Below are 25196 nucleotides of genomic sequence, written 5' to 3'. Positions count from 1 at the left end.
CTTCGAAATGTTCCGTCTACTCTGATGGGTAATAATAAATAATCAACTTTTTAAAAGGAGCAATTGCCTTTAATATATGTTTCAATAGCAATAAACGATATGGCCTGATTTCTTAAGGAACCTCCCATCACAAAGTGTCAGTTCCCCTGGACAAAAGTCATTTCAGCAAATGGCAAGCATGCATTTGATGGCTAGGCCATCAACCTGGATGACTTCCGCTGTTTCGCTCTGTTTTTAAGATATCCTAAGAAGTCATTTCAGCAAGAAACTGTATTTTAAGTAAAGAGAAGACACTTTCAAATTTCAAAATACGGCTACAGGACACAACAAAGCAAACAATATGTTTATCCAACTATTCTTAGGAATCACTACTTTTGAAGTGACTTTTACAATCAGACAGGTTACCATTACAGCAGAAGCAATGAGTTTTCTGGACGGTGAGTATGAAATGTACTTGTGTTGCACAAATAAATGTAGTTAGGTTGCTGTGAAGTTTAGCAAGAATGGTAGCGAAGTAGTAAAGCTTGGAGGCTCCACCCTCCCTCCCCCGCCCCGCCCCACCCCAAAAAGGGTTGCCAAAAATCCCTCATCCGCAATACCTAGTAGAGCTAGTTGAATACCTGCATTCAAATTGTGGTAAAACCAAGTACAGCCCTTAAAATAGCAAGAAAAAAAAAAGGGCGTCAGCTGGCATCCCTTCCCCAGATGGCAATTTCAACAATTTCTGTCTGCAATTCAACTCACACAATTGCTGTCTTTATTCCCCTGTAAACTCCTCAACTAGAATGTCTTGCAACCACAAACACTCCAGCGGATGACGGGGCTTACTCCTTTGCAACCGCAAATGACCCTTGATCCCTGTGCACAGGGAGCGTGGATTTTGCTCCCTGAAGTGGAGAGCCTACCAGCCAAGGGGTAAGGACACAAGGATCCCAACTACACACATCAGTGCGGATTCCGCCCGGGGGGCTAGGAGTCCTGGGAGGCCACCCACGCTCATGAGACAGCATCGATCCTGGCCCTGAAGTTTAAAGGCACCCCTTGGCCAGCACCGGGGGCCTCCCTGACCCCGGGCACTGCCTGAGGCCCTCTGAGTAGGGGGTGTCGCGGGGGCGCCCGGGCCAGGCGAGCCCCGCGCCCTCCGCACTCACCTTTGATCACCTCGGCCACCAGAGGGGTCCCTGCGCCCTCCCGGCTCATGACTCCACAGCATCTGGAAGGCGGGGCGCAGGGCAGCGCCGGGTGGCCAGGGAGCAACCAGCCACGGAACGAGGAGGGCCGCGACCACACCCCCAAAGTTTCAAAAACAAAAGTTTAAAGGGCCGCGCCCCAGCACTGGGCACGGCGACGCCCCGGGGCCGCCCACCCGGGCCCGCCAGCCCCGGAAGTTCAAAACTCCTCAAACGCCCCGAACTGGGCGGCGAGGGAACCACCCCCAGCCGCCCCGGCTGCGCTTCGCCCCGCCTCGGGGACAGGGGGCGGTCGTCTGTGGCGCCAGGCCCCTCTAGCACCGAAACTCCACTCTCAAGAGTGGGAACCTCGGGGCAGAGGGTCACAGAGGCAAACACAGGCTCCGAAAGCGATGAAGAGGAGGACTTCTAGGGGGAGGAGGGCTCCGAGGCGGATCTGAGCCGCCGCCGCCGCCGCCAGGGGGCGCTGCAGCGGGGCCGGGCCGAGAGGCGGCGTCCCGGCCCCGGCACAGGCATCCCGGCCCGGGCACAGCCCTGCGCGGCCGGCGCCCAGCCTCCAGGACCCGCGCCGGCCCGGAGCTCCGGCCGCCGTCGGGTGCGGCCGCGCTGGGCGTCGGGCTCGCCTGGCTGCTGGCGTCTCATTTTAAATGGACCTCTTCAAAACTGAACAAAAATGAAAGGTAAGCCTAAAACTGAGGTCATCCATTCCTTAGATTTCGCCTTAGAAAAGTACTGGGATGGTTGAAAAACAAAAATTCCAACACCATACTAAGCAACCATTCAAATATTTTCTAAAACTATGTTCCTATGTTAGTCTCAAGTGAAAAAAAATACAGTATGTTCCCAATTTTGTTACATACAATGTGGTACTGGGATTACAGGGTTATTTTTATTCCCTTCTATATTCTTCCAAGTTTCCTACAGAAAGGTGTAACTTTAATTATCCGTGAAAAAAAATGTACAATGACTCTCCCATAAAACAAACAAGCAATATACAGTAACAGCTATTTCCCCAGAATTGCACTTTATCATCAAAATATACACATTATATATCACAATATATACATTTTCCCCTCAAAAGTAAACCTTCATACCTCCTAACCTTATCCTAAACTTCCAGCAGATTAAAGATTTTCAATGTAACAAAACTATGAATTATTTTTAATGAAGCAAAAATCTAAGTAAGAGAATCTGTTAAATTGGTAAACATTTTTAAATGGTCTTCGCAGCAATAAACTCAAATTCGAGATAAACTGGAAAAATATTTTAAGTCCATCTCAAGAAGATGCCCAACTTCAACAAATGTATCTTACGCGAAATAACAAAAACGTAATTTTAAACTGTGGGGTACTACTTTCCCTTCTGCCTGGCAAAAATCAAAGGAGTTTATAAGGTGCTGTGTTGATGAGGCGGGCACTCTTATTGCCTGTAGGTAAGAATATAAATTGGGACAACCTCCGTGAAGGGCAACCACGGGCAAACTTGGCAGAAAATTTCAAGACTGAAAATTAAATACTGGCAAGGTAGCCACGATAAGACTGCTAAAAAGTACAATTTATAGGTGCATATTTATAACATGTATGTATATGACTGTGGATGAAATCTTGCATATCTCTGGAAGGAGACACACTGGTAGTGGTGAATGCCTTTTTAGGGGGAAACTGGGTGTCTGGAACTTTTTAACTTTTGAATTTTGTAACATACAGTACCCACTCAAATTTATGAAGCTTTTTGAAAGGTGAACTTGCAGGCTACTAATATTTTTCCAAAGCTGACTCGTCATCAAGATATAAAGCATGCAAGAAAGCACAGGATTAAGACAACCTGGAAAATGTCCTTTGCACACATTTAACCAACAGTAACTTCTTGCTACCATCTCTTGAAATCCAATTTCTTTTCACAAACGCAAGTAAAACTGGAAGGAGCAAGATGGAAATGGGGAGGAATTTTCCCTCCAAGTCGAGACCTGAAATATAATTTTATGTTTTATGGGGTGGAGGGGAATCAGTGATTTTTGATGTCCAATTTATCTCTGTACAATATATTCTCAAAATTCTATTATTAGAGTCACACTGATGAACTACTACGGAGTCTTAAGTGCTGAGATGAGAGCTATTTATTAGAAACCGAGAGCTAGAGAACAGGTTTCTCGATCACATTTTGCTTAAAGGTTCACGATTCAACTTACCAGCCTGTAAACCCATGTGTCCTCCCTTTAATGTGTTTGTTGTCAAAAAACAGAAAACTGAATTATTGAAGTGGTAAACCTTTCTTGTCTGTATATGCCCATCACATAAAGTCACCACTCCTGCTTCTTTGACTGACATAAGACAGTAGAAGGAAATGCAATCTCATGGTTTTAAAATATTGATAAAAACATTCAAAAATCTACCCTTGTGCCTATGGTTCTGACTTGGCTCTTGGGGCCTCCAGTTTGCTACTTCTTCCTTTAATAAGTATTTGTTAAATAAATGAAAAACATTGTCCCGCCTAACAGCTGTAGCTATCTGGGGCATAATTAATCATGAAACAGAGAGGTATGTTCTAAACCAATTGAGAAATACAGGTAGAAGTCAAGTGGCAATGAGAACACACTGTCACTTTTTAGTACAAATGAACTAGACTGACTTCAAGTCCTGGCAGAGCAACGACAGAAGTAAGTGCACGGCTTCCCTGCAGGATGGGGACGTCTACCCTTGGTGAATGCCCTGTTCATAAAAGTACTGATTAAAAAAAAAAAAGAAGCATCGCTCCCTAAAGCAATGACAGCTAACAATTATTCATAGTTTAGTGCCAAGTACTGCATTACTGAGCTCATTACCACCCATGAGACAAATACTCCTACTTTCAGTATTTTCCAGGAAAGGAGACCTACTAAAGGGGCAAAGTGACCAACCTGAGCAGTCACAACGCTTGTTGGAAAAGTAGCAGAATGAGGATTTGAACACAGGCTGTCTGGCTGAAGCCTGAGATTTTTAAAATTCCTGCCTCAGAGGCGTGCCTTAATGTAAAGGCAAAAGTTAATTAAAACAATATGATTTTAACACAGCAAGACACAAATATGAACCTAGGCATATATGAAAACTTAGTATATGAGAAAAAAACCTGGTTTTTCAATCAGTCACAAAGATGGCCTAATTCAATAAGGGACAAGTGTCTATATGTATGAAAAGAAAAGGAGGTTCCAATCTATGTATAAAATAAATACCAGATGAAATAAGCTTTTAAAAGCTATCCGCTGACTATAAAAATTATAGCAAATAATTTTATAATTTAAACAGGACTTTTAAGCATGACGCAAAACTCAAGTCATAAAAGGAAAAAAAGAAATCTAGGGGAAAATATATTACAAAGGGTTAATCATCACAACAGACAAAAAGGTAACTACAAAACAATAGAACAACCAATAAAAAATAAAACTCTATAAAGTCAATTCAGAAAAGAAATACAAATAGCCAATAGCATATTAAAAGAAAGTTATTCTTACACATGGCTCAACGTTAAAAAATCCATCATCCTGAATAGATTACGGATAGAGAACCATTTTCAACAGAGAGGACAAACTTTTCAAAAAATGGGATATTCACTGAAATCATCATGTATAAGGTCGCAAGAAAATCACAGCAAATTCAGGACAACAAAGAGCATACACATCATATAATTACCACAAAACAATAAAATTTGAAGTTTATTGATGAAAAGGTAACACCCGCAAAAATCTATCAACTTACGAATGTTTAAAACCCATTTCTAAATAGCTTGCAACAAAAATTAAAGGACAATTCAACACAAATTAAAATTAATCTCAATAAGAAGAATTCACGTTCAAATCTAGGGAATATGGTGAAACAAAATCTGAAGAAAAACATCTGCCTAAAAAAGGTTCCCTTTGTCACAACGCTCACAAAAAAAAAAATAAACTCCACCTGGACTAAAGCTGAATGTAACAGTTCTTTCTGGTTCTCTACACTCCACACCATGGTAGGATTGCGCAACCTGACTCTTTTGAGGATAAATGAGCAGTGGCGAAATGTATCACTTCCAGGCGAGAGAACTCAGCCAGAACTCTTTCCTAACGATCAGCAGCAATCAAGATTATAGCTGAAACAGAACCATTTAAGAAAACTGGCGGTGTTTATAAAAATGAGCATCACACGTCTTTTGACTTAGTAATTCCACTTTTAGGTACACATCCAACAATAATGCGTTTTTGTTCACGTTCACCGGGAAAAGGTTCAAAAAATGGTTCACAGAATCATTATTGGTTACAGCCAAAAACTGAAAACAAACCAAATGTCCGGAAACAGTGAGGTGAAACCCTCTGATACTTTCTTACAATGGAATATTGTGTAATGGTAAGGATGAATGAATGAACTGTGGCCATGCACATCATGGATGATTCTCACCAACACTGAATGAAAGAAGCCGAACACCAGCACAAAAATAGTATGATTCCATTCATGTAGATTTCAAAGCCAGACAAATCTACAGCAATAAGAATGACAATGGGGTTTATGCTTGAAAGGGGTAGTGCCTAGTCTATACAGAGCACAAGGCTGTGGTTTCTGGAGTATGATGATATTGTTTCTCAATCCACATGCTAGTTACTTACCCGTGATAATACAAAGCTGTCTATCAAGCTGTACACTTTGTGCACATTTCTGTGCATGTATGAATTATCAGTACACATATTATAGATACATGTATATTATAAAATAAATTAAGACTTCGGTTGTTATATTCAATAAAAAGTGGTATGTATGCTCCACCAGCCTTGGTCACAAAAGTAAGATTTATAACAGCTCTTACTTAACCAGAGGTGGACATGAACAAAAAATTCACTTTTACTTTGTTACATTCCCCTAAGATTTGGGGGCTGTCAAAGCAAGCTACAGATTTAACGCGATCCCTATCAAATTATCTATGACATTTTCACAGAACTAGAACAAATAATCCTAAAATTTATACAGAATCACAGAAGACCCAAAATTGCCAAAGCAATACTTAGGGAAAAAAAACAAAGCTGGAGGCATAACCTTTCCCAGACTTCAGACAATACTACAGAGAGCTACACTAATCAAAACAGCATGGCATTGGCACAGAAACAGACAAATGGATCAATGGAACAGAATAGAGAGCCCAGAAATAAACCCACACACCTACAGTCAATTAATCTTCAACAAAGGAGGTAAGAATATACAAATGGAGTAAAGACAGTCTCTTCAGCAAGTGGTGTTGGGAAAACTGGACAGCTGCATGTAAATCAGTGAAGTTAGAACACTCCCTCATACCATAAACAAAAATAAACTCAAAATGGCTTAAAGATTTAAACATTTAAAGACAACAAACATTATAAACCTCTTAGAAGAAAACATAGGCAAAACATTCTCTGACATAAATCATAGCAGTATTTTTCTAGGTCAGTCTCCCAAGGAAATAGAAATAAAAGCAAAAATAAACAAATGAGACCTAATTAAACTTACAAGCTTTTGCACAGCAAAGAAAACCATAAGCAAAACAAAATAACCTATGGAATGGGAGAAAAATATCTGCAGATGATGGGACTGACAAGGGCCTATTATCCAAAGTATATAAACAGCCCATACAACTCAATAACCAAAAAACACAACAACCCAATCAAAAAATGAGCAGAAGGCCTAAACAGACATTTGTCCAATGAAGACATACAGGTAGCCAACAGGCAAATGAAAAAATGCTCAATTATTGCTAATTATCAGAGAAATGCAAATCAAAATTACAATGAGGTATCACCTCACACCAGTCAGAATGGCCATCATTAAAAAAATCCACAAACGAAAAATGCTGGAGAGGGTGTGGAGAAAAGGGAACCCTCCTACACTTTTAGTGGGAATGTAATTTGGTGCAGCCACTACGGAAAACAGTATGGAAATTCCTTTAAAAAGAAAAAAGTAACTTACCATACAATCCAGCAATCCCACTTCCTGGGCATATATCCAGAGAAAATTCCAATTTGAAAGATACATACACCCCAATGTTCACAGCAGCCGCTATTTAAAATAACCCAAGACAGGAAAGCAAACTAAATGTCCATTAGCAGATGACTAGGTTAAAAAGTTGTGGTAAAAATACACAATGGAATACTACTCAACCATAAAAAAGGAAATAATGCCATTTGCAGCAACATGGATGGACCTAGAGATTATCATACTACGTAAAATAAGTCAGACAAAGACAAATATCATATGACACTACTTACATGTGGAATCTAAAAAAATGATACAAATGAACTTATTTACAAAACAGGAAAAGATTCAGACATAGAAAACAAAATTACGGTTTCTAAGGGGAAAAGGCAGGGGAGGGATAAATTAGGAGTTTGGGATTATCAGATACAAACTACTATATATAAAATAGGTAAACAACAAGGTCCTACTGTACAGCACAGGGATTACATTCAATATCTTGTATATATATATTTATATATAACTGAATCACTATGGTGTATACTAGAAACAAACACAACATTGTAAATCAACTATACTTCAGTTAAAAAATGAAAAATAATATAAAAAGATGTTAAGGTTGTCATCATAATATAACCTAGCCTACCCCAAGTGATACAAATCTTTCAATGTTTAAGAAAAGTCTTAAATGAAGACACAAAATGCAAAAGTTATGAAGAGAAAGGACTTGATAAATTTACAAAGACACCATTAAAATATTTTTAGAAAAGGGGTGGGAGGAGAGTGGAATACAGTCCAAAAAGCTCCCAAGGCCAAAGTTGGAACAATTTGAGCAACAAAGTAAGTACATAACATTGGGTTATAACCCTAAGTATAAAATAAATATGCATGAGGGGGGAGGGTACAGCTCAGTGGTAGAGCACATGCTTATCATGCATGGGGTCCTGGGTTCAATCCCCAGTGCCTCCATTAAAAAAATAAGTAAATAAAGAAATCTAATTACCATCCCCTGCCTTCAAAAACTAAAATAAAGTAAATAAGTCTATTTTAAAAACTTTAAAAAGTAAGCATGCAAACTAACCAAAAATAAAGCTTAAAAAAGGTAAAATAGGAGGGGAGGGTATAGCTCAGTGGTAGAGCACACACTTAGCATGCACAAGGTCCTGGGTTCAATCCCCAGTACCTCTGTTAAACTAAACAAACTAAACAAACAAATCTGATTACCCCCCCAAAAAACATAACAAAATAAAATAAATATGCATGAATCCATGCTGATATTAAAAAGGGATTGAACTAAAGAAATGAAGAGACAAATCTTCCTTACAGAAGAATTCCAAATAACATATGTAGATACTTCCTTCTAAGAGTTAGAGATGACTCCCCCCATCTTTGGGTGTGGGTTGAACCTAGTGACTTACTTGCACAGAATACAGTAGGGAAAGTGAAAAACAGTAACTTTGCAGAGAAGAATCCTGGCCAACACTTCTTTAACCAAGTGATCGTAATTCACCAGTCATGTCATGTGGATTTCACTTACCCTCTGATGTGAAGCAATGAGAAGGGCACGTCTCCTCTGTGGTACCTTATTCCAAAAATGCAGTCTAGTCATTAGAAAATATCAAATAAAATTTGAGGAACATGAACAAAATACCTGACCAGTACTCCTCAAAATGTCAATGTCATGAAAGACAGGACTGAGAAGTTGTCACAAACCTTAGGTGGCTAAGCAGATGACAGTTAAACGCAATGTGGTATCCTAGGTTGAATCCTGGAATAGAAAAAGGGTATTTATGGGAAAACTGGGAAATCTGAATAAAGCCTGGAGTACCAGTGCTGGTTTCTTAATGTCCCATGGTCGTGCAGGATAATGTTATGGGCTGAATCGTGTCTCCCCTCCAAAATCCATACTAAAGCCCCAGCCCGCAGTGTGCCTGTGTTTGGAGACAGGGCCTTTAAAGAGGTAATTAAGGTTAAATGAGGTCATAAGGGTGAGGCCCTAACCCAATAGGATTGGTGTCCTTATAAAAAGAGGAAAAGACACCAGGAGTGCACATGCACAGAGAAAAAGCCATGTGAGGCCACAGCAAGGAGACAGCTGTCTCACCAGGAACCAGTCCTGTTGGTACATTAATCTTGCAATCAATCTTGCCTCTAGAATTGTGAGAAAATAAATTTCTGTTGTTTAAGCCAGTGAATGCGTTTACCTTATTATGGCAACCTGAGCAAATGAATACAAATAACATTCAAGGAAACTGAAATTGGGTGAAGAGTATACAGGAACTCTGTTACTATCTTTGCAATGTTTCTATAAATCTAAAAGGTATTTTAAAAAAAACCGACCGACTGGGAGAAAATATTTGTAACAATATTTGTAACAAAGAATAGTTTATATATATGTATATAATATATCTCAAAAATGCCTATAAAATATCTTAAAATTGCAAACAGTCCCATAGAAAACTGAGTCAAGTATAAAAAAGGCAAGTCTGAAGAATAGGAATGACAAAAACAATGTGTGAGATGTTTAACCTAATAAGTAATCAGAAAAACCATTATAAAATAATGAAATTTTGGAGGGAGGATGGATATAGGGCAAGTGGTAGAGCGCATGCTTAGCACGTGTGAGGTCCTGGGTTCAATTCCCAGTACCTCTTCTAAAAATAAATAAATAAACCTAATCACCTACCCCCACTAAAAAAAAAAAAATGAAATTTTATTTCACACCATCAAATTGGAAAAAAAATTTAAATCCTGATATCAATTAGGGAGAGGCTGTAGGGAGATTGCTACTTTTATACAAGGAAGATGGGACTAGAAGATGGTAGAGGTGTTGTGGAGAGCAAGCTGGCAGTCTGCACGTATCCCTGGACCCAGCCAGTCCCCCGTCATCACATCTATCTCAGAGCAGTACTAGCACACCGCAAGTAAGAGGCTGTAAGGATATTTACCGTAGCCCTGTCTGCAGTAAAACTAAATGGAACGAACAGCTGTTACCCACAGGGGCATAATTACAGAAAACTATGGCAGTCATACTATGACTTAAAATTAATGCAGTAGGTCAATATGAAATATCTTCACAGTAATGCAAACACATTTTTTAATCTAGTTGTACAACAGATAATATGTAAAAATGATCAAACTAAGCCATTGGTAAATATATATGTACGAAAATAAACAGAAAGGAAACTGAGAGAATACTCCTGCCAAACAGCTTACGGAGACGGAGCTGGGACTGGAGGATGGAGAAGGAAATGTTTACTTTACTGGTACTTGCTTGGGTTTTTAAGAACATCTTGGTGTTCATTTATATTTGAAAATCTATTCCACTGAGAAGTAAGGGAGGGATGGGAGAGGAAGTCTTTTATTTTTCAAGACCATCTATCTCCCCTGCAAAATGGGCACCCTGCTTCTCTGTTAGGGAGTATGGTCAGGCCACAATCCACCACCCCAGTGCAGACGCAGCTGAAATAAAGCACTGGTAGCCAGCACTCTCGAGTGGAAGGATGAGTTAATAACCCCAGCCAGCTGCCTCTCCCCATCCTTCCTCATCTTTGTCTAGCCCGTATCCTGGGACAGGAGAGTCAGTGGGCTGACTCTCGGGGCACTTTAAGGGGAGTAACTGAGGGTGGTATGGATCAGAGAGCTGTAACAGCTCCTTGTTCCGTCCCTTGTAAAACAAGAGGCCCCGACCCCTTAAATCGCTGGAAAGAAAACCTCTCCAAGCCCTTTGTGTCACATGCTCTCTGGCTGTGTGACAAAAAGCAAAATTGGAGTTCCAGACCCTCGTTTCCTTTGTCACTGAATGTTGTGTATGTCTCTTAACTACTCTTATCTCTTTTAATTTTAATGTACTTCCTAACTAAATTGATCAGGAGGCAGAGTGCGCTATCCAGATGAAGTCTCCTCTTCTCGTTTTACATAATGGGACTGGGTTACGTTAATTTACTTTCAAATCACATGGACAAGGTTGAAATGTACGTGATTTGGTTTAAGCTACGCTGTGGGGCCGATCTGTTGATCTGGGGGTGGTTGCTCTAATTAGAAACTCACACCCCATAGATGGACAGCTATTATTAAAGCAAGAAAGTCATATCCCAGAGGTGATACAGCTTTTCTGTTATCCACAACTGGAGGACTGAAAATACTGAGTGTCAAAAATGGGTTTTTTTATTAGTAGAAGTAATAGCTTGTTAATCAGAATAATGGTTGCTAGAAATGGGGTCTCACTGGTAAAATTAATGGCTGTTCATATATGTAGATTGTCTAAAATATTTTACAGACAGATTGCACAGATTATAAGACTGTAATGAGACTCTTATTCAGGGATAGTGTATGAGTCTCAAGTCTGAGACGCCTAAACAGGCCCCTGTCTAGCTATGGGTTGTGAGGATTTCTGATTAAATGGTGCCAACTATAAAGTTAACAGAATCCTGTACCCAGAATATTGTCAGGTCTGTTTCAGTGAACCTTTCATAAAAGGAGTGATCAGAATATCTAAAAAATGCAAGAGCTGATAAGCTTATGACAGGGGTACATCATGTTTTATGCCTGCTTGCTAAATAAGAATATTTAATAAATGACTTTGTTGTGTGGAAGAATTTTTTTATCTGAGATCAGCTTTCATTATAACCTGGTAGCAAGGCTGCACAGGCTTAGCAAAAATTCCATCTACTTCAAGTTTTTCTGCAGTTACTGTTATCTATCAAAAAGTCCTAAGAGCTGTGAATGACTAAATTGGCACAGATCAGTTTCCAGCAGTATGATACAAAGAACTGAGATCTGGCATCACTAACAAGTCTAAAACAGCTGGATCATAGTCATGGAAGTCAGACACTTGAACCAGAAAGAGAAGTCACATAGAAGTAAAGCAGCAGACAGATATTTTTCTAGGATCCCAAGTCAAGAAGTTTGATAATGGAAACAACCTAAACGTCCATCAACAGAGGACTGGATAAAGAAGTTGTGGTATATTTATACAATGGAATACTACTTAGCCATCAAAAATAATAAAATAATGCCACTTGCAGCAGCATGGATGATGGACCCAGAGATCATCATTCTAAGTGAAGTAAGCCAGAAAGAGAAAGAAAAATACCATATGAGATCACTCATATGTGGAATCTAAAAAATAAAAAAGAAGACATTGATGAACTCATCTACAAATCAGAAACAGACTCACAAAGATGGTGAACAATGTTATAGTTACCAGGGGAAAGGGGGTGGGAAGAGATAAATGTGGGAGTTCATGATTTACAAATATTAACTATTACATATAAAAATAGATTTTAAAAAATTCCTTCTGTATAGCAGAGGGAACTATAATCAGTATCTTGTAATAACCTTTCATGAAAATGAAGATATGTATGTGTATGTATGACTGAGACAGAGACTGACATATTTGACTATACGTCAATAAAAAAAGTAATTAATTAAAAAAGAAGTTTGATAAGATAAATTCTAACTGATCTACCTTTAAAGCATTTTAAAGGGAGGGAGGGATAAGTAAATGATATGTCTCATTTTAAACTTCTTGGCAATGAACGAAAAAAAAGACTTGAATGAATATTTTTAATATGTAACTGCTTTATCAGGAACAAATTCTTAATCACAATACTCATTCCTTATCTCCATTTCGAGGCCCTCCTAACAATATTGGGATATATCAGAATTCTAGGCCACTAGTCTTATCAATAAGTAATGTTTTTCTCTAAAGAAACCACTCAAGGAGTTTTTTGGGTTTTTTTTTTTACAATGCCATTTCGGCTGTGGCTTTTAAGAAAATGGTGTAGAATAGAGAATTAAAGGTGCACATTAAATTTTTAAAAATAGGAACCAAGGCAAAAGATTTGAAGACACTTCTGAAAGAAATTATTGGAATAGCCTATAAGCTCATAAAAAAGGGATTCAAATCAGGAAAATGCAAATTAAAATCACAATGAAATACCCACATCACACCCACCAGAATGGCTAAAATTAGAATGACAACACCAATTTTTGGAGAAAATATAGAACAATTAGAACTCTTAAATATTGCTATTAAGACACTGGAAAAGTTTAGGAGTTTCTTAAAGTTACATACACTCTCCCTAGGACCCAGTCATCCTACTCTTAAGTACATACCCAAGAGAAAGTAAAACAGGTGCCTACAAAAAGACCTGTACATCGGCTATTTGTAGTAGCTTAATAATAGCTGAAAGCTGGGAAGAATATAAATGTCCATCAACATGAGAATGGATAAGCAGACTGTGATATATTCATATGATGGAACGCTACGCAGCAAAAAGAAGAGAATGAAATGTTAATCCACAAAATAAAATGGATACGTCTCTACAATACTATTCTGAGCAAAAGAAGACAGACACAAGAGTTCACGCTGTATGATTCCAGATATATAAAATTCAAGAACAGGTAAAAGTAATCTGTACTGCTAGAAATCAGAACAGTGTTCGCTTGTGGTAAGAGGAAGCTGACTGGAAAGGGCCCTGAATGAACAGTGGTTCACAGGAGTACACCCTTGTAAAACTTCAGATTGTACGCATGAATCTGTGCATGTTATTACATACACATTAAACTTTACTTTTTAAAAGCAGGGGAGACAGGGGCTGAAGTAGCCAAGAAGAATCTTTACTGGTACAAATCCATGAAAAGACTACAGAATAAAGTATTTTGGGTGGAGGGTACAGCTCAGTGGTAGAGCGCATGCTTAGCATGCAGGAGGTCCTGGGTTCAATCCCCAGTACCTCCATCAAAAATAAATTAATAAATAAACCTAACCCCCCCATATTTTTTTAAAAGTATTTTGTATATAATATAATTAAGAATTATCATGGCCTAATTAAATTTATGGTATAGGCCATGAATTGTAAATTACATTGCAACTCAAAAAAAACCCAAAAACACTTCAATTAAAAAATGAATTAATTAAATTAAAAAGATGACACATTATAACTGACTGTTCTTCAATTTAAAAAAAAAAAACTACCAGAAAAAAATAGTATTGCTAGTAGAAAGAGTCCTTTAAGGATTTTTGAAATCTTAAATATTTTTATCCTTCCTCAGTCTATTAAAAAAAAAAGTCTAAAAATTATTCCTAAATTCTTCACGAAGGAAAATTCACAGAAATAGGGCCTATCTTTTAATAGAAAGATTATTAGCCATTTCTTATGCTCTATCAACCACGTTATTTAAAAAGCTACTCTGGGTTGGGAATAAGGAGAAAAGAGCGGATCAGATAATAATATCATGTCATATGGCTCCAACTAAGACTCGCTTCAAGTAAAATAAACATAGAATAACTGGAACTCTTACATCTCTTCTCCTTTTCTTAAAACCCTAATAACCCAGCTCTCTCACACTACCTAGAACATTGCCGCCCAAGGAAACTCTGCAGTGATGGAACCATTCACTATCTGCTAACACGTGGTTAGCGGTTACGATGATGCACACAGCGCATACTTAGAAGAAGAAAATCCATCAGTTTCTAATCTATACCTTCTGACAGTGGGTACTAAGAGACAAAGGCTCCCCTGTCACCAACACAAAAGCAAGGGAGCTGTGGCTGTCCCTCTGCTGTTAGGACCTTTGGTTCCAAGCGTCCTGATCCTAACTCCATGCGTCACAGCATAACTCTTGATTTTCTCAGCTGCTTGAAAAGAATAAAGAGCGCCTGTGGTCAGGAACACCCCCGCCCTCCCCACCTTGCACAGTGCCGAGGACACAACGGGCACTCCGAAAATGACTGTTTAATAAACACATTTAATGAATGAAGAAGGGTAGACAAGGCTAGAAGAAAAGGAAATTCTCATTCACTGAGTACATTCTAGTCTAGGCACTTAGCACATACTATCTCACCTACTTTTCACCAGTGTCTGATGATTTTGCAGATGGGAGGCAGTGCCAAGGAGTAAGTAACTTACACAAGGTCACTTATGACAACGGGGTATAATAAAGCTTTCAATATATGTATCCCAAAGCGTCTCATATATAGGAGCATACTTACCCTGCAGCATTAAAAAAAAAAAAAAAGGCCCCTATTTTTTGTTATTATTATCAGTGTGGCTTTCAAGCAAACCTGCAGAAAATAATTAAGTGGCTCAGGTAAGTGATTTCTTAAAACTGCTTATTTTATGATATACCTTTCAAGATTTAGTGTTTTAATTTTTTTTTTTTTTTCAAAAGGAAACACTGAAAAAAGCATCATATAAAGAAGATGAACTTTTCCAGCTCAGTTCCATCCAAAGCTTTGCTTCCCTGGGGTTAGGACACCACTGAGCAAACACTCCGGGTGGGGCTGGGGGTCTAGAAGGCAATCTGGAAGCAGCACAACCGTGTGGAAACCTAAGAAAGAAAGTGGGATGTTCACTGAAAGCCTTCTGTTAACCCAGCCACGCAACGTTATTCAGCCAAGGAGTAATATCACCTTTAATTACAGATGTTCCCAGCCGTAACATTAGCTCTCTTCTCTGCAGCAGCTCTCCACGAAGCAGTAAGCCCAAGGATTTTAATAGAAATTTGTTTACACTTTGATTTTGAGAAGGAAAAAGCTCTTGCTAAGTTATGTAATAATTTTGAGTTAGACTTCTCTATGTTCTTAAATTTGAATTTTTTTTAAAAAGGGCAGTTGTAGAAGTCATGAGAAACCCAGGAATTTTAATGTCCATGCTGAATTATATATATCTACTTTATAACAGAGTGATATTTAACTAATGATGGAGCAGCTTTATATGTTACCGTATTATTTAGTTATAATTCAAAAATACCACCTGAAAGCAAGAATGAAATCTTCCCATTGGAAAAATACAAAGGACTAGAATTTCTGATAAAATTTACACCTGATAAGTGTATTTTATTTCTTTTGTTTAAATTGAACGGATACGTGCAAGCATTCTATTTATGCTTAATCACATATCCTAAATTTTCCTAAGCAATTCTAATTTCAAATATTCGGTTCCATTCCTAAAAGTAACTCTTATGATTGTCAGATGCACATATTTGCTTTTAAGATGCAAGTAAAACATTCTCTGAAAATTGGATTGTTGATTTCCAGGAGCCTAATAAATTCCAGAAAGAAATACATGTAACAATACTAGGGGGAGGAGGGTATAGCTCAGTGGTAGAGCGTGTGCCTAGCGTGCACGAGGTCCTGGGTTCAATCCCCAGTACCTCTGTTATAAACAAACAAACAAACCTAATTACCCCCAAAAAAGGCTTTTATTTTATTTTTATTTAATTCAATATTAAGTATGAAATAGAAATCGATGTGAAACTTAGTTTTTTAAAAAGACCATTAAGTTTTTTTGTGATCAAAAACAGCATAAAATTTACCATCTTAACAATTTTTTTGTGTACAGTAGTGTTAACTATATATACCCTGTTGTGCAACAGATTTCTAGAATGTCTCATCTTGAAAAACTGAAACTCTACCCACTGAACAGCAACCCCCCCTTTTCCTCCTCCCTCCAACAATGGCAACCACCATTTATTTCCTATTTCCAGGAGACTGGCTACCTTAGATACTTCACAATTGGAATCATACAGTATTTGTCTTTTTCTCACTGGCTGATTTCAATTAGTATAACATCCTCAAGGTTCATCCACGTTGTAGCATATGGCAGGACTGCTCTTTTTTAAGGCTAAATAATATTCCACTGTACATATACACCACTTGTTTTTCATCCATTCATCTGTCAATGGATGTTCCACCTCTTGGCCGTTTTGTGAAAAATGCTGCAGTGAACAAGAATATGCAGCTATCTCTTCCAGATCCTGTTTTCGATTCTTTTGGGTAAATATCCAGACAGGGGATTGCTGGATCATTGGGCAGTTCTATTTTTAATTTTTTAAGGAGCCACCACACCCTTTTCCAGAGCAGCTGCACCATTTTCCATTCCCATCAACAGGACACAAGGGCTCTGATGTTTCCACATACTTGCCAACACTTGTTACTTTGTGTGCGGGTGGTTTTTTTTGTTTGTTAGTTTTCAACAGTGGCCATCCTGACAGATATGAGATGATATGTTACTGTGGTTTTGATTTGCATCTCCCTAATAATTAGACATGCTGAGCATTTTTTTCATATGCTTGTGTGAGACCTTAGAAACATTTATATATTAGTCTCTGCTCCTGGTGGCACAGAGTTCCTAAAACTCTTGCAGTTTCCTAAGTGATAGGAACACTAGGAGTATCTTTTGTTCTAATATTTGGTCTTTGGTCCTGGTTCCTGACACAGGCTATTAAATAGCTTGGAATTTCCTGGGTGATCGGAGTGTCTTTTGTTCTCATGAGGCATCTCTGGCAGGCTTCCAGATAGGGTCTGGTCACCTGAAAGAACAAACTTCACCTCCCCCCACCCCACCCCCCAGAAAAAACAACACAGAAAGACCAAGCCATATTAGAAGCTTGGAAGTTTCAGCCTCATCCCAAATTCTCTAGAGAAGAGAGAGGGGCTGGAAAGGAAGCTGATAACTGATCATGCCTAAGTGAAGAAGCCTCCATAAAAATCCTCATAGCTTGGGGTTTGGGGAGCTTCCAGGTTGGTGAACACACAGAGGTGCTGAGAGAGTGAGGGGTCGACAGAGGACAGCAAACCTCTGTGCCCCTTCCCACATTCCCTGCCCTCTGCATCTCCTCCATCTGGATATTCATCTACAACCTATATCATACCCTTTTATAATAAACCAGTAAACAACGATTTCCTAACTTCCGCGAGTCACTCTAACAAATTAATCAAACCTGGGGAGGGATGGTGGGAACATCTGATTTACAGCTGACTAGTCACAAGCACAGGTGACAACTTGGATTTTTGATTGGCATCTGAAAAGGGGCACGCAGGGGTAGTCTTGTGAGACAGAGCACTTAACTTGTGAGAACTGATACTATCTCCAGATGGATTGAGTCAGAATTGAGTTAAATTGCAGGACATCCAGCTGGTGTCACAGAATTGCTTGGTGTTGGGAAAACCAGAAATGTCAGAAGTAAAGGAGACAACATAGGAGGGAAGACTGGGCAAGCTTTCCCCAATGTAGTTTGTTGGCCATTTGTATATCTTCTTTGGACAAATGTCTATCCAAGTTTTGCCCATTTTCAAGACTGGATTGTTTATCTTTCTGTTGTTGGATTGTAGAAGTTCTTTATATATTCTGGATATTTCATTCCTTATATTAACTTGTTTATTAGCTTGCAATGGTTTGCATATATTCTCCCCATTCCAGAGGTTACCTTTCACTCTACTGATTCTGTCTTTTGATGTGCAGAAGTTTTTACATTTCATGTGGTCCCATTTGTCAGTTTTTGCTTTTGTTGCCTGTGCTTTGGTCCCATATCCAAGAAATCACTGCCAAGTCCAAAGTCATGAAGCTTTCCCCCTATGTTTTCTTCCAGGAGTTTCATCGTTTTCAGTCTTACCTTTAGGTCCTTAATTCATTTTGAGTTAATTTTTGCATATGATGTCAGATAAGAGTCCCACTTCATTCTTTTGCATGTGAATACCCAGTTTTCCCACCACCATTTGTTGAAGAGACTGTCCTTTCCCTATTGTTCAACCTTGGCACCTTTGTTGAAGATCATTTCATCATACACATGAGGGTTTCTTTCCGGGCTCCATTCTGTTCCACTGGTCTATGTCTGTCTTCATGCCAGTATCATACTGGTTTGCTGCTGTTGTTTTTAAAAACAGCCTTTTTGATGTATAACTTGTATACAATAAATTGCACATATTTAAAATCAACTTAGACATAGGTATACACAATAAATCAAGAGATATTTTCATTGCCACTAAGAGTTTCTTCTTGCTCCTTTGTAATCCGTCCCTCCCTCCATTTCCAACATTAGGCAACCATTTGTTTACATTCTATCACCTCGGAATTGAGAATTTTTAGGATTTTATATAAATGGAATCTTAAGAGTATGTACTTCTGGGGTATATAGCTCAAGTGCTAGATTGTATGCTTAGCATAAATGAACTCCTGGGTTCCATCCCCAGTACCTCCACTGAAAATATAAATAAACCTAATTCCCTGCCCCTGCAAACATTTTTAAACATAACATAAAGAAAAAGGGTAAGTACTTCTTTTTAACAGTGTTCTTTCACTCCACTTTCACTCCGCTTCATTCAGTTTGCTGCATTTATCAATAGTTCTTTCCCTTATATTGCTGAACAGTACTGTTCCATTGTTGGATATATGACAATCTGTTAATCCATTCACCTGGTCACGGACATTTCTGTGGTTTCCAACATTTGCCTAGTAAAAGAAAGTTGCTTTGAGTATTCACGTACAAGTCTTTGTGTGGACACGTGTTATCTTTTCTCATTGGTAAATATGTAAGAGTGGAATCACTAAGACATGTATGCTTAGCTTTTTAAGCAACTGACAAACTGGTTTCCACAGTGGCTGTATCATTTCACATTCCCCATGGCAGGACATGAGAGTTCCAAGTGCTTCACACCCTCCTCAACACTTGGGATGGTGAGTTTTAAAAATTTTTGCCTATTTTATGGGTGAGTACCATACTGTTTTGATTATGGTAGCTTTGTGATATGTTCTGAAATCAAAGTATGAGGCTTCAGTTTTCTTTTTCTTTCTCAAGATTGTTTTGGCTTTTGGGGGTCTTTTGAGATTCCATATGAATTTTAGGATATTTTTTCAATTTCTACAAATATACCATATTGGGGTTTTGAATAGGGACTATATTGAATCTGCGGATCACTTTGAGTAGTATGGAAATTTTAACAGTATTAAATCTTCCAATCGACAAACTTGGAATGCCTTTCCATTTATTTGTGTCTTTAGTTTCTTACAGCAATGCAAAACCCTAAGTTTTTAAAAGGCTATTTTGCTTCTCAAGCAAATTTCTATTCACTTATTAAAGAAATCTATTCACTGAATGCAATCACTATTAGCCATACTAACTTATTCTACATACTTTAAAAACAGGTAACCAAACAAGGATATTAACAGTCTTATTCCAAAGGGCTAAATAAGATAAAATACCAACAAGATCAGAAATGATCAATCTCTAAATTTTAATAATTAAAAACAAAGCCATGAGGTAATCATTTACATCATAAATGTAGTATTAATGAAGTTACAGTAACTCCGCAGTCTTTATTCTAACATCTAAACATTGAACAGCTGCTTCTACCTTTCAAACCTTTTCGTAGGCACTGTGGAGTCAAAGTTAAATAAAATCCAAGTGTTTTCCATAAAGAGTTCAGCTAACTGTTCAGAGAATTGTTAATATGTGAAATAAAAGAGAAAAAATTCCACTTATAATAGAGACAACAAAGATTCAAGTACCTAAGAAGAAATTTACAAAGTGTAAGACATTGCATGGTGTGAAAATTTAACACATTAATGAGCTACCAAAAAGAAGTCTTGGCAAACAAAAAGATACACCATGTCTGTGGACAGAAGGGCCATCATCCTAAAGGTTATTTTTCTCCAAATTAATTCATGTAAGTAGCTAGCAGCATTTTGTGTGTTTATGGAATAGGCAAGTTGATCCTAAAATTCATACGGAAAAATATGCAAGAATAAACAAACAGCAATTGTAGGGGGAAAAGTTTTTTTTTTTTTAAAAACAAGTTCTAAGAAGGGGCTACCAGCTATTACTCCATCAGTAATACAGAGTGTTCCTGGCACCTAACAGACATATACACAATAGAACAGAAGTTCTGAAACAGATGCAGACACACACAGGAATGTAACACATGAAAGACGAAAAATAAAACCAGATGTCGAATAAATAAATGGTATTAGGTAGCCATCTGAAATGTAAATAAAAGTGCCTCCATGACCTTACAGCAGAATAAATTTGAAATGAAGAACACATTTAAATATGAGAAAAAGAAAACATAAAATATAAAAGAAAACACAGGCTTTCCACTGCTAGCCAAGATAAAGTAATAGGGACCAGATGTACCATTCCTCTTGAAGAAATTTTTTAAAAAAATTTTAAACAGACAAAATACATTAAGTAATGGTTTTCAAGACTTTGGATATCACGCAGTGTAGGACAGTGATCCCCGAGACACAGGAAACCAAAAAGGTGAGCCAAGCCATGACCCCAGCTTAAGGCCACTGCACAGAGTGGGTAAACTGAGGCAGAACCCAGCAGGCTCCAAGCTGAGATGAAGCTCAGTCCAGGGAAACCAAGGCAGCAAGAGTTCCTAATACAGAGAACCAAAGAAAAGGAAGCTACAGAGAGAGAATCCCAGAGATGTGTATAAAAAAATCTCAAGTATTTAAGAGTACAGCGCATCCAAGTGAGGGAACTACCGGAGCCCATGTGAAAGGATTCAAGCAAGCAGTGTCTGGCACCCCCACAGGCTTGGAGAGCTCTTGTTTTCACAGGCCATTATGTGACAACTCCTAAGTTACAGGGCACTGGGAAAATGTACTCAGGAAGGTCCTGCCTTACTGATGAATAATTAGCCCTCAGCTGAGCATAGATCCAGCCAGGCCCACCTAAAAAATCATAAAAGCAAAACCCCAAAGTATGAAACTAGTAACTTAACTGCTTCCATGAACAAAACTTAAGAAGGTTTATAAAAAATTTTTTAAAAATTCCACATCCACTAAGGTAAAATTCAGCATCCAATCAAAGATTGCTAGGCATACAAGAAAACAGAAAAGCATGACCCATTATGAACAGCCTAATCAGTCAATCAAAATAGACCCAGGACGGATGCATAAGTTAAAATTAGCAGAGAAGAACATTAGAAGTTAACATAACTGCATTTATGAATGTTCAGTAAGTGGATGAAAATATATGTCCAGATAAAAACTTCCGTATATACATATATATATTCAGATAGCAGCATTATTCATAATAGCCTAAAAGTGGAAAGAGCCCAAATATCCATCAACTGATGAACAGATAAAACACAATGTGATCTAGTCATACAGTGGAGTATTATTCAGCCATAAAAAAGAATGAAGTACCGATACATGCTACAACACGGATAAGCCTCACAAAGGTTATGCTAAGTGAAAGTAACTAGTCATGAAATATCACTAACAGTGTGTATCTCTAACACTATGACTTAAAATCCAGTGTAGTTATATGAAATGTCAGTATAATGATATGAACAGTATAATACTTACAGTATAATTATATGAAATGTTCAAAACAGGAAATCTACAGTGACAGAAAGCAGATTAGTGGTTGCCCAGGGCTGGGATGAAGGGGATGGGGAAGAGAATGGGGAATAACTGCGATTAGGTACAAGGCTTTTTTTCTTGGCTAATGAAAATGTCCTAAAATTAGATGATGATGATAGCACCACAACTCTGTAAATATACTATTTATGGCCCCCAAAATACTATTTTTTAAATATTTAATATTTAAATACTATAAAATGTATTGTTACAAAAAATAAACCATTGAAATACACATTTTAAGTTAATGGACTGTATGGTATTTGAATTCTATCTCAATAGGGCTATTGTTTTTAAAAGAGTAAAAAAAAAATAAAATAAAAAAATAAAAGCACCCAAATTGAGCTTTTCTAAATATGAAAACTACAATCTATGAGATGAAAAATAGATTGGGTGGGATTATGAGGGGATAAGAAAATAGAAGAAGAAAATATTAGTGAATTTGAAGGCATAGCACTAAACTTATCCAAATGGAAATGAGTGAGAGAAAAAAAAAATCCAAAAAACTGAAAAGACCATCATTGACCTGTCAGGCAGCTTAAAATGGCCTCATATAGGGGTAACTATATATTAAGGAAGAGGATTGGGCAGGAAAAAAATATTTAAAGAAATAAATGGCTGAAAACTTCCTGAATCAATGAACTCTTTTAAATCCACAGATCCAAGAAATTCAAGGAATCCGAAGTACCACATGAAGGAAAATATACCATAATCAAATTCTCAAAACCAGTGATAAAGAGAAAATCTTAAAAGCAGCCAGAGGTAAAAGTGCACATTACATATAGAGAAACAAAGATAAGCACTTGATTTCTTGTAGGAACCAAGCCAGGTGATAAGCCAACAGAGCACCATCTTTAAAAGTACAGAAAGAAGGCGGGGGAGGGTATAGAGCAGTGTACACTCAGCATGCACGAGGTCCTGGGTTCAATCCCCAGTACCTCTGTTAGAATAAATAAATAAACCTAATTAACCTTCCCCCCCAAAAGTTCAGAAAGAAAAAACTGCCATCCTTGAACTCTATACTAAGCAAAGACCTTTCAAAAATGAAGGCATTTTTAAATATTCAGAAGATAAAAGTGCATCACAGCAGATCTGCACTATAAGAAATGTTATTTAAAAAAAAAATCCTTCAGGCAGAAGGGAAATCATAACTTTTGGAACTCTGGATCTACACCAAGGGGTAAGGGGCTCTAGCAATGGTAGCTACGTGGGTAAATATATAATATTTTTCTCATTAAATCCCTTTAAAAGATAATTGTTTTAACAAAAGTGACAACGGTGTCTTGTGGGGTTTATAATACATGTATACGTGAAATATATCAGAACAACATACATGCCAGGGCAGGAGAAATCAAAGAAAACACATAAGAATTCCTTTATAGCTTTGTTGAGTCCAACTATGACTTAAAATCCAGAAGCCATAAGAGAAACGATTAGCAGGTTCACTTGTAAACTTTGCATGACAAACATACACCACAAACACAAAATATATATATAATCATTTTCCTAATGATACACACAGGAGCTCCTGGATCCAATCCCCCAGGGATACTGAGGGACAACTGTATTTACGTATGCAAAATATCAAGCTTAAAAAATTATAAAAAGGTACTTTACAAGGGGACAAAGGGAATGAAGAGGGGTTATTCTAAAGAGAGCTTATATTTACAACCTAGAGACATACCAGGAATCTATGGCTTGGCTGGGGAAGGTCTACAATCCCTAAAAATCTCTACCAATTTTATGCAAGTGAATTAATGTACATTTTCCTCAGTAGAGGAGCCACAAGGAAATAACTATTTTACACCCATACAATGGAAAATATGCATCCACTAAGACACATTTTATTTAGACACATACTTACAACAATGAAAGATTCCACTATATCATAGACGAAGTGGGAAAAGTAACAATAATAATATTCAGTGTTTATCTTATTGATATAGAAGAAACACATCTCTCTACAAATACACACCAAACAATCTATAAGGCTAACTACGGTAGTCATTAATGCTGTTCACCAAATATTTCTGGCTCCCCGCCAAACAGACACGTTCCTGCCCCGCTCTGTGGGTGGGTGGGACCACGTGATTAATCCTGGCCAATGAGCTATGAGGGAAATGAGCATGTAATTCAAGACCCTTCACAGCATTCTTTTCCCCTCTGGCACAGGAACTATCAATATTAGAAACCATTGCTGCTTATCGGCCTAGGTCCCTGAACAATTACAATAAGCAGAAACCCTGGCCAACCCACAGTGGCTGTGAAACAGAAACAAGAATTAAATCTTTGTTTTAAACTGCTGAGATGGGGAGGGGGCCTGTTACTGTGGTGTAAGTAAGCCTAAACTAACGGATACAGAAAACACTCTCGCGGGTAGGATCACTGATCTTTTTCTTTCTGTGTTGTCTTTTTAAAAAACAATGAGCACCTGTATCTTAGGAATTTTATTTGGAGGCGGAGGACAGACACAGGTCTTAGCAGGGGACCATGGAGCAGACACTGACTAAGCCAGAGGCTAATATCACATCTTAATCAAGGGCAGCTTCAAAGCATGCTCCGCTAGGATCCTCCAGCTCCTTTTCCCAACATTTCTGTGCTCTCTGAGCAACCTAAGAGCAGTGAAAAAAAGCAAGATACAGATCAGTGGGAATAGTGGGCCGTAATTTGCATGCAAGGACACACACATGCGTCTGCACACACGTGTATACATATATTTGTGAATCCATGGAAAATCTCTGGTGAGACAGAGGTGGCTAGCTATGTCAACTGAGTCAACTGAGGAAAAATAGGTCGCCAAGTGACACGTGCCAGTGGGAATCTGACTCTGCTGTTTACTCCTTGTATCTTTTAAATTGTGAGCCATGTATGCGGATTATCTATTCAAAAAATAAGTAAAAGAA

General features: G+C 38.1%; 1 protein-coding gene and 1 non-coding gene across 8 annotated transcripts in view; one reads left to right on the top strand and one right to left on the bottom strand.

The window, feature by feature from the left end:
- The window catches only part of CDC14B (cell division cycle 14B), a 97094-nt gene that overhangs the window by 59166 nt on the left and 12732 nt on the right, over window positions 1-25196 (bottom strand). The window contains exon 1 of one of the 7 annotated variants that reach the window (XM_074363038.1): window positions 1152-1388. The exons of 5 other annotated variants lie outside the window; for them this stretch is intronic. In XM_074363038.1, coding sequence (XP_074219139.1) covers window positions 1152-1200 — 49 coding nt within the window. In that variant the 5' untranslated portion in view covers window positions 1201-1388. Of the gene's footprint in view, window positions 1-1151; window positions 1389-25196 lie in introns of those variants that run through there. One more of the 7 variants, XM_074363036.1, reaches the window with a different exon arrangement.
- TRNAD-AUC (transfer RNA aspartic acid (anticodon AUC)) lies at window positions 8032-8104 on the top strand. The gene has a single exon. It is a non-coding gene; the product is annotated as a tRNA-Asp (tRNA).

Source organism: Camelus bactrianus, chromosome 4 (assembly GCF_048773025.1).
Source record: "Camelus bactrianus isolate YW-2024 breed Bactrian camel chromosome 4, ASM4877302v1, whole genome shotgun sequence".
In the NCBI taxonomy this organism is placed as follows: Eukaryota; Metazoa; Chordata; class Mammalia; order Artiodactyla; family Camelidae; genus Camelus; species Camelus bactrianus.
Note: the sequence above shows the minus strand (reverse complement) of the source record. Positions and strands in the feature narration are given on the sequence as shown.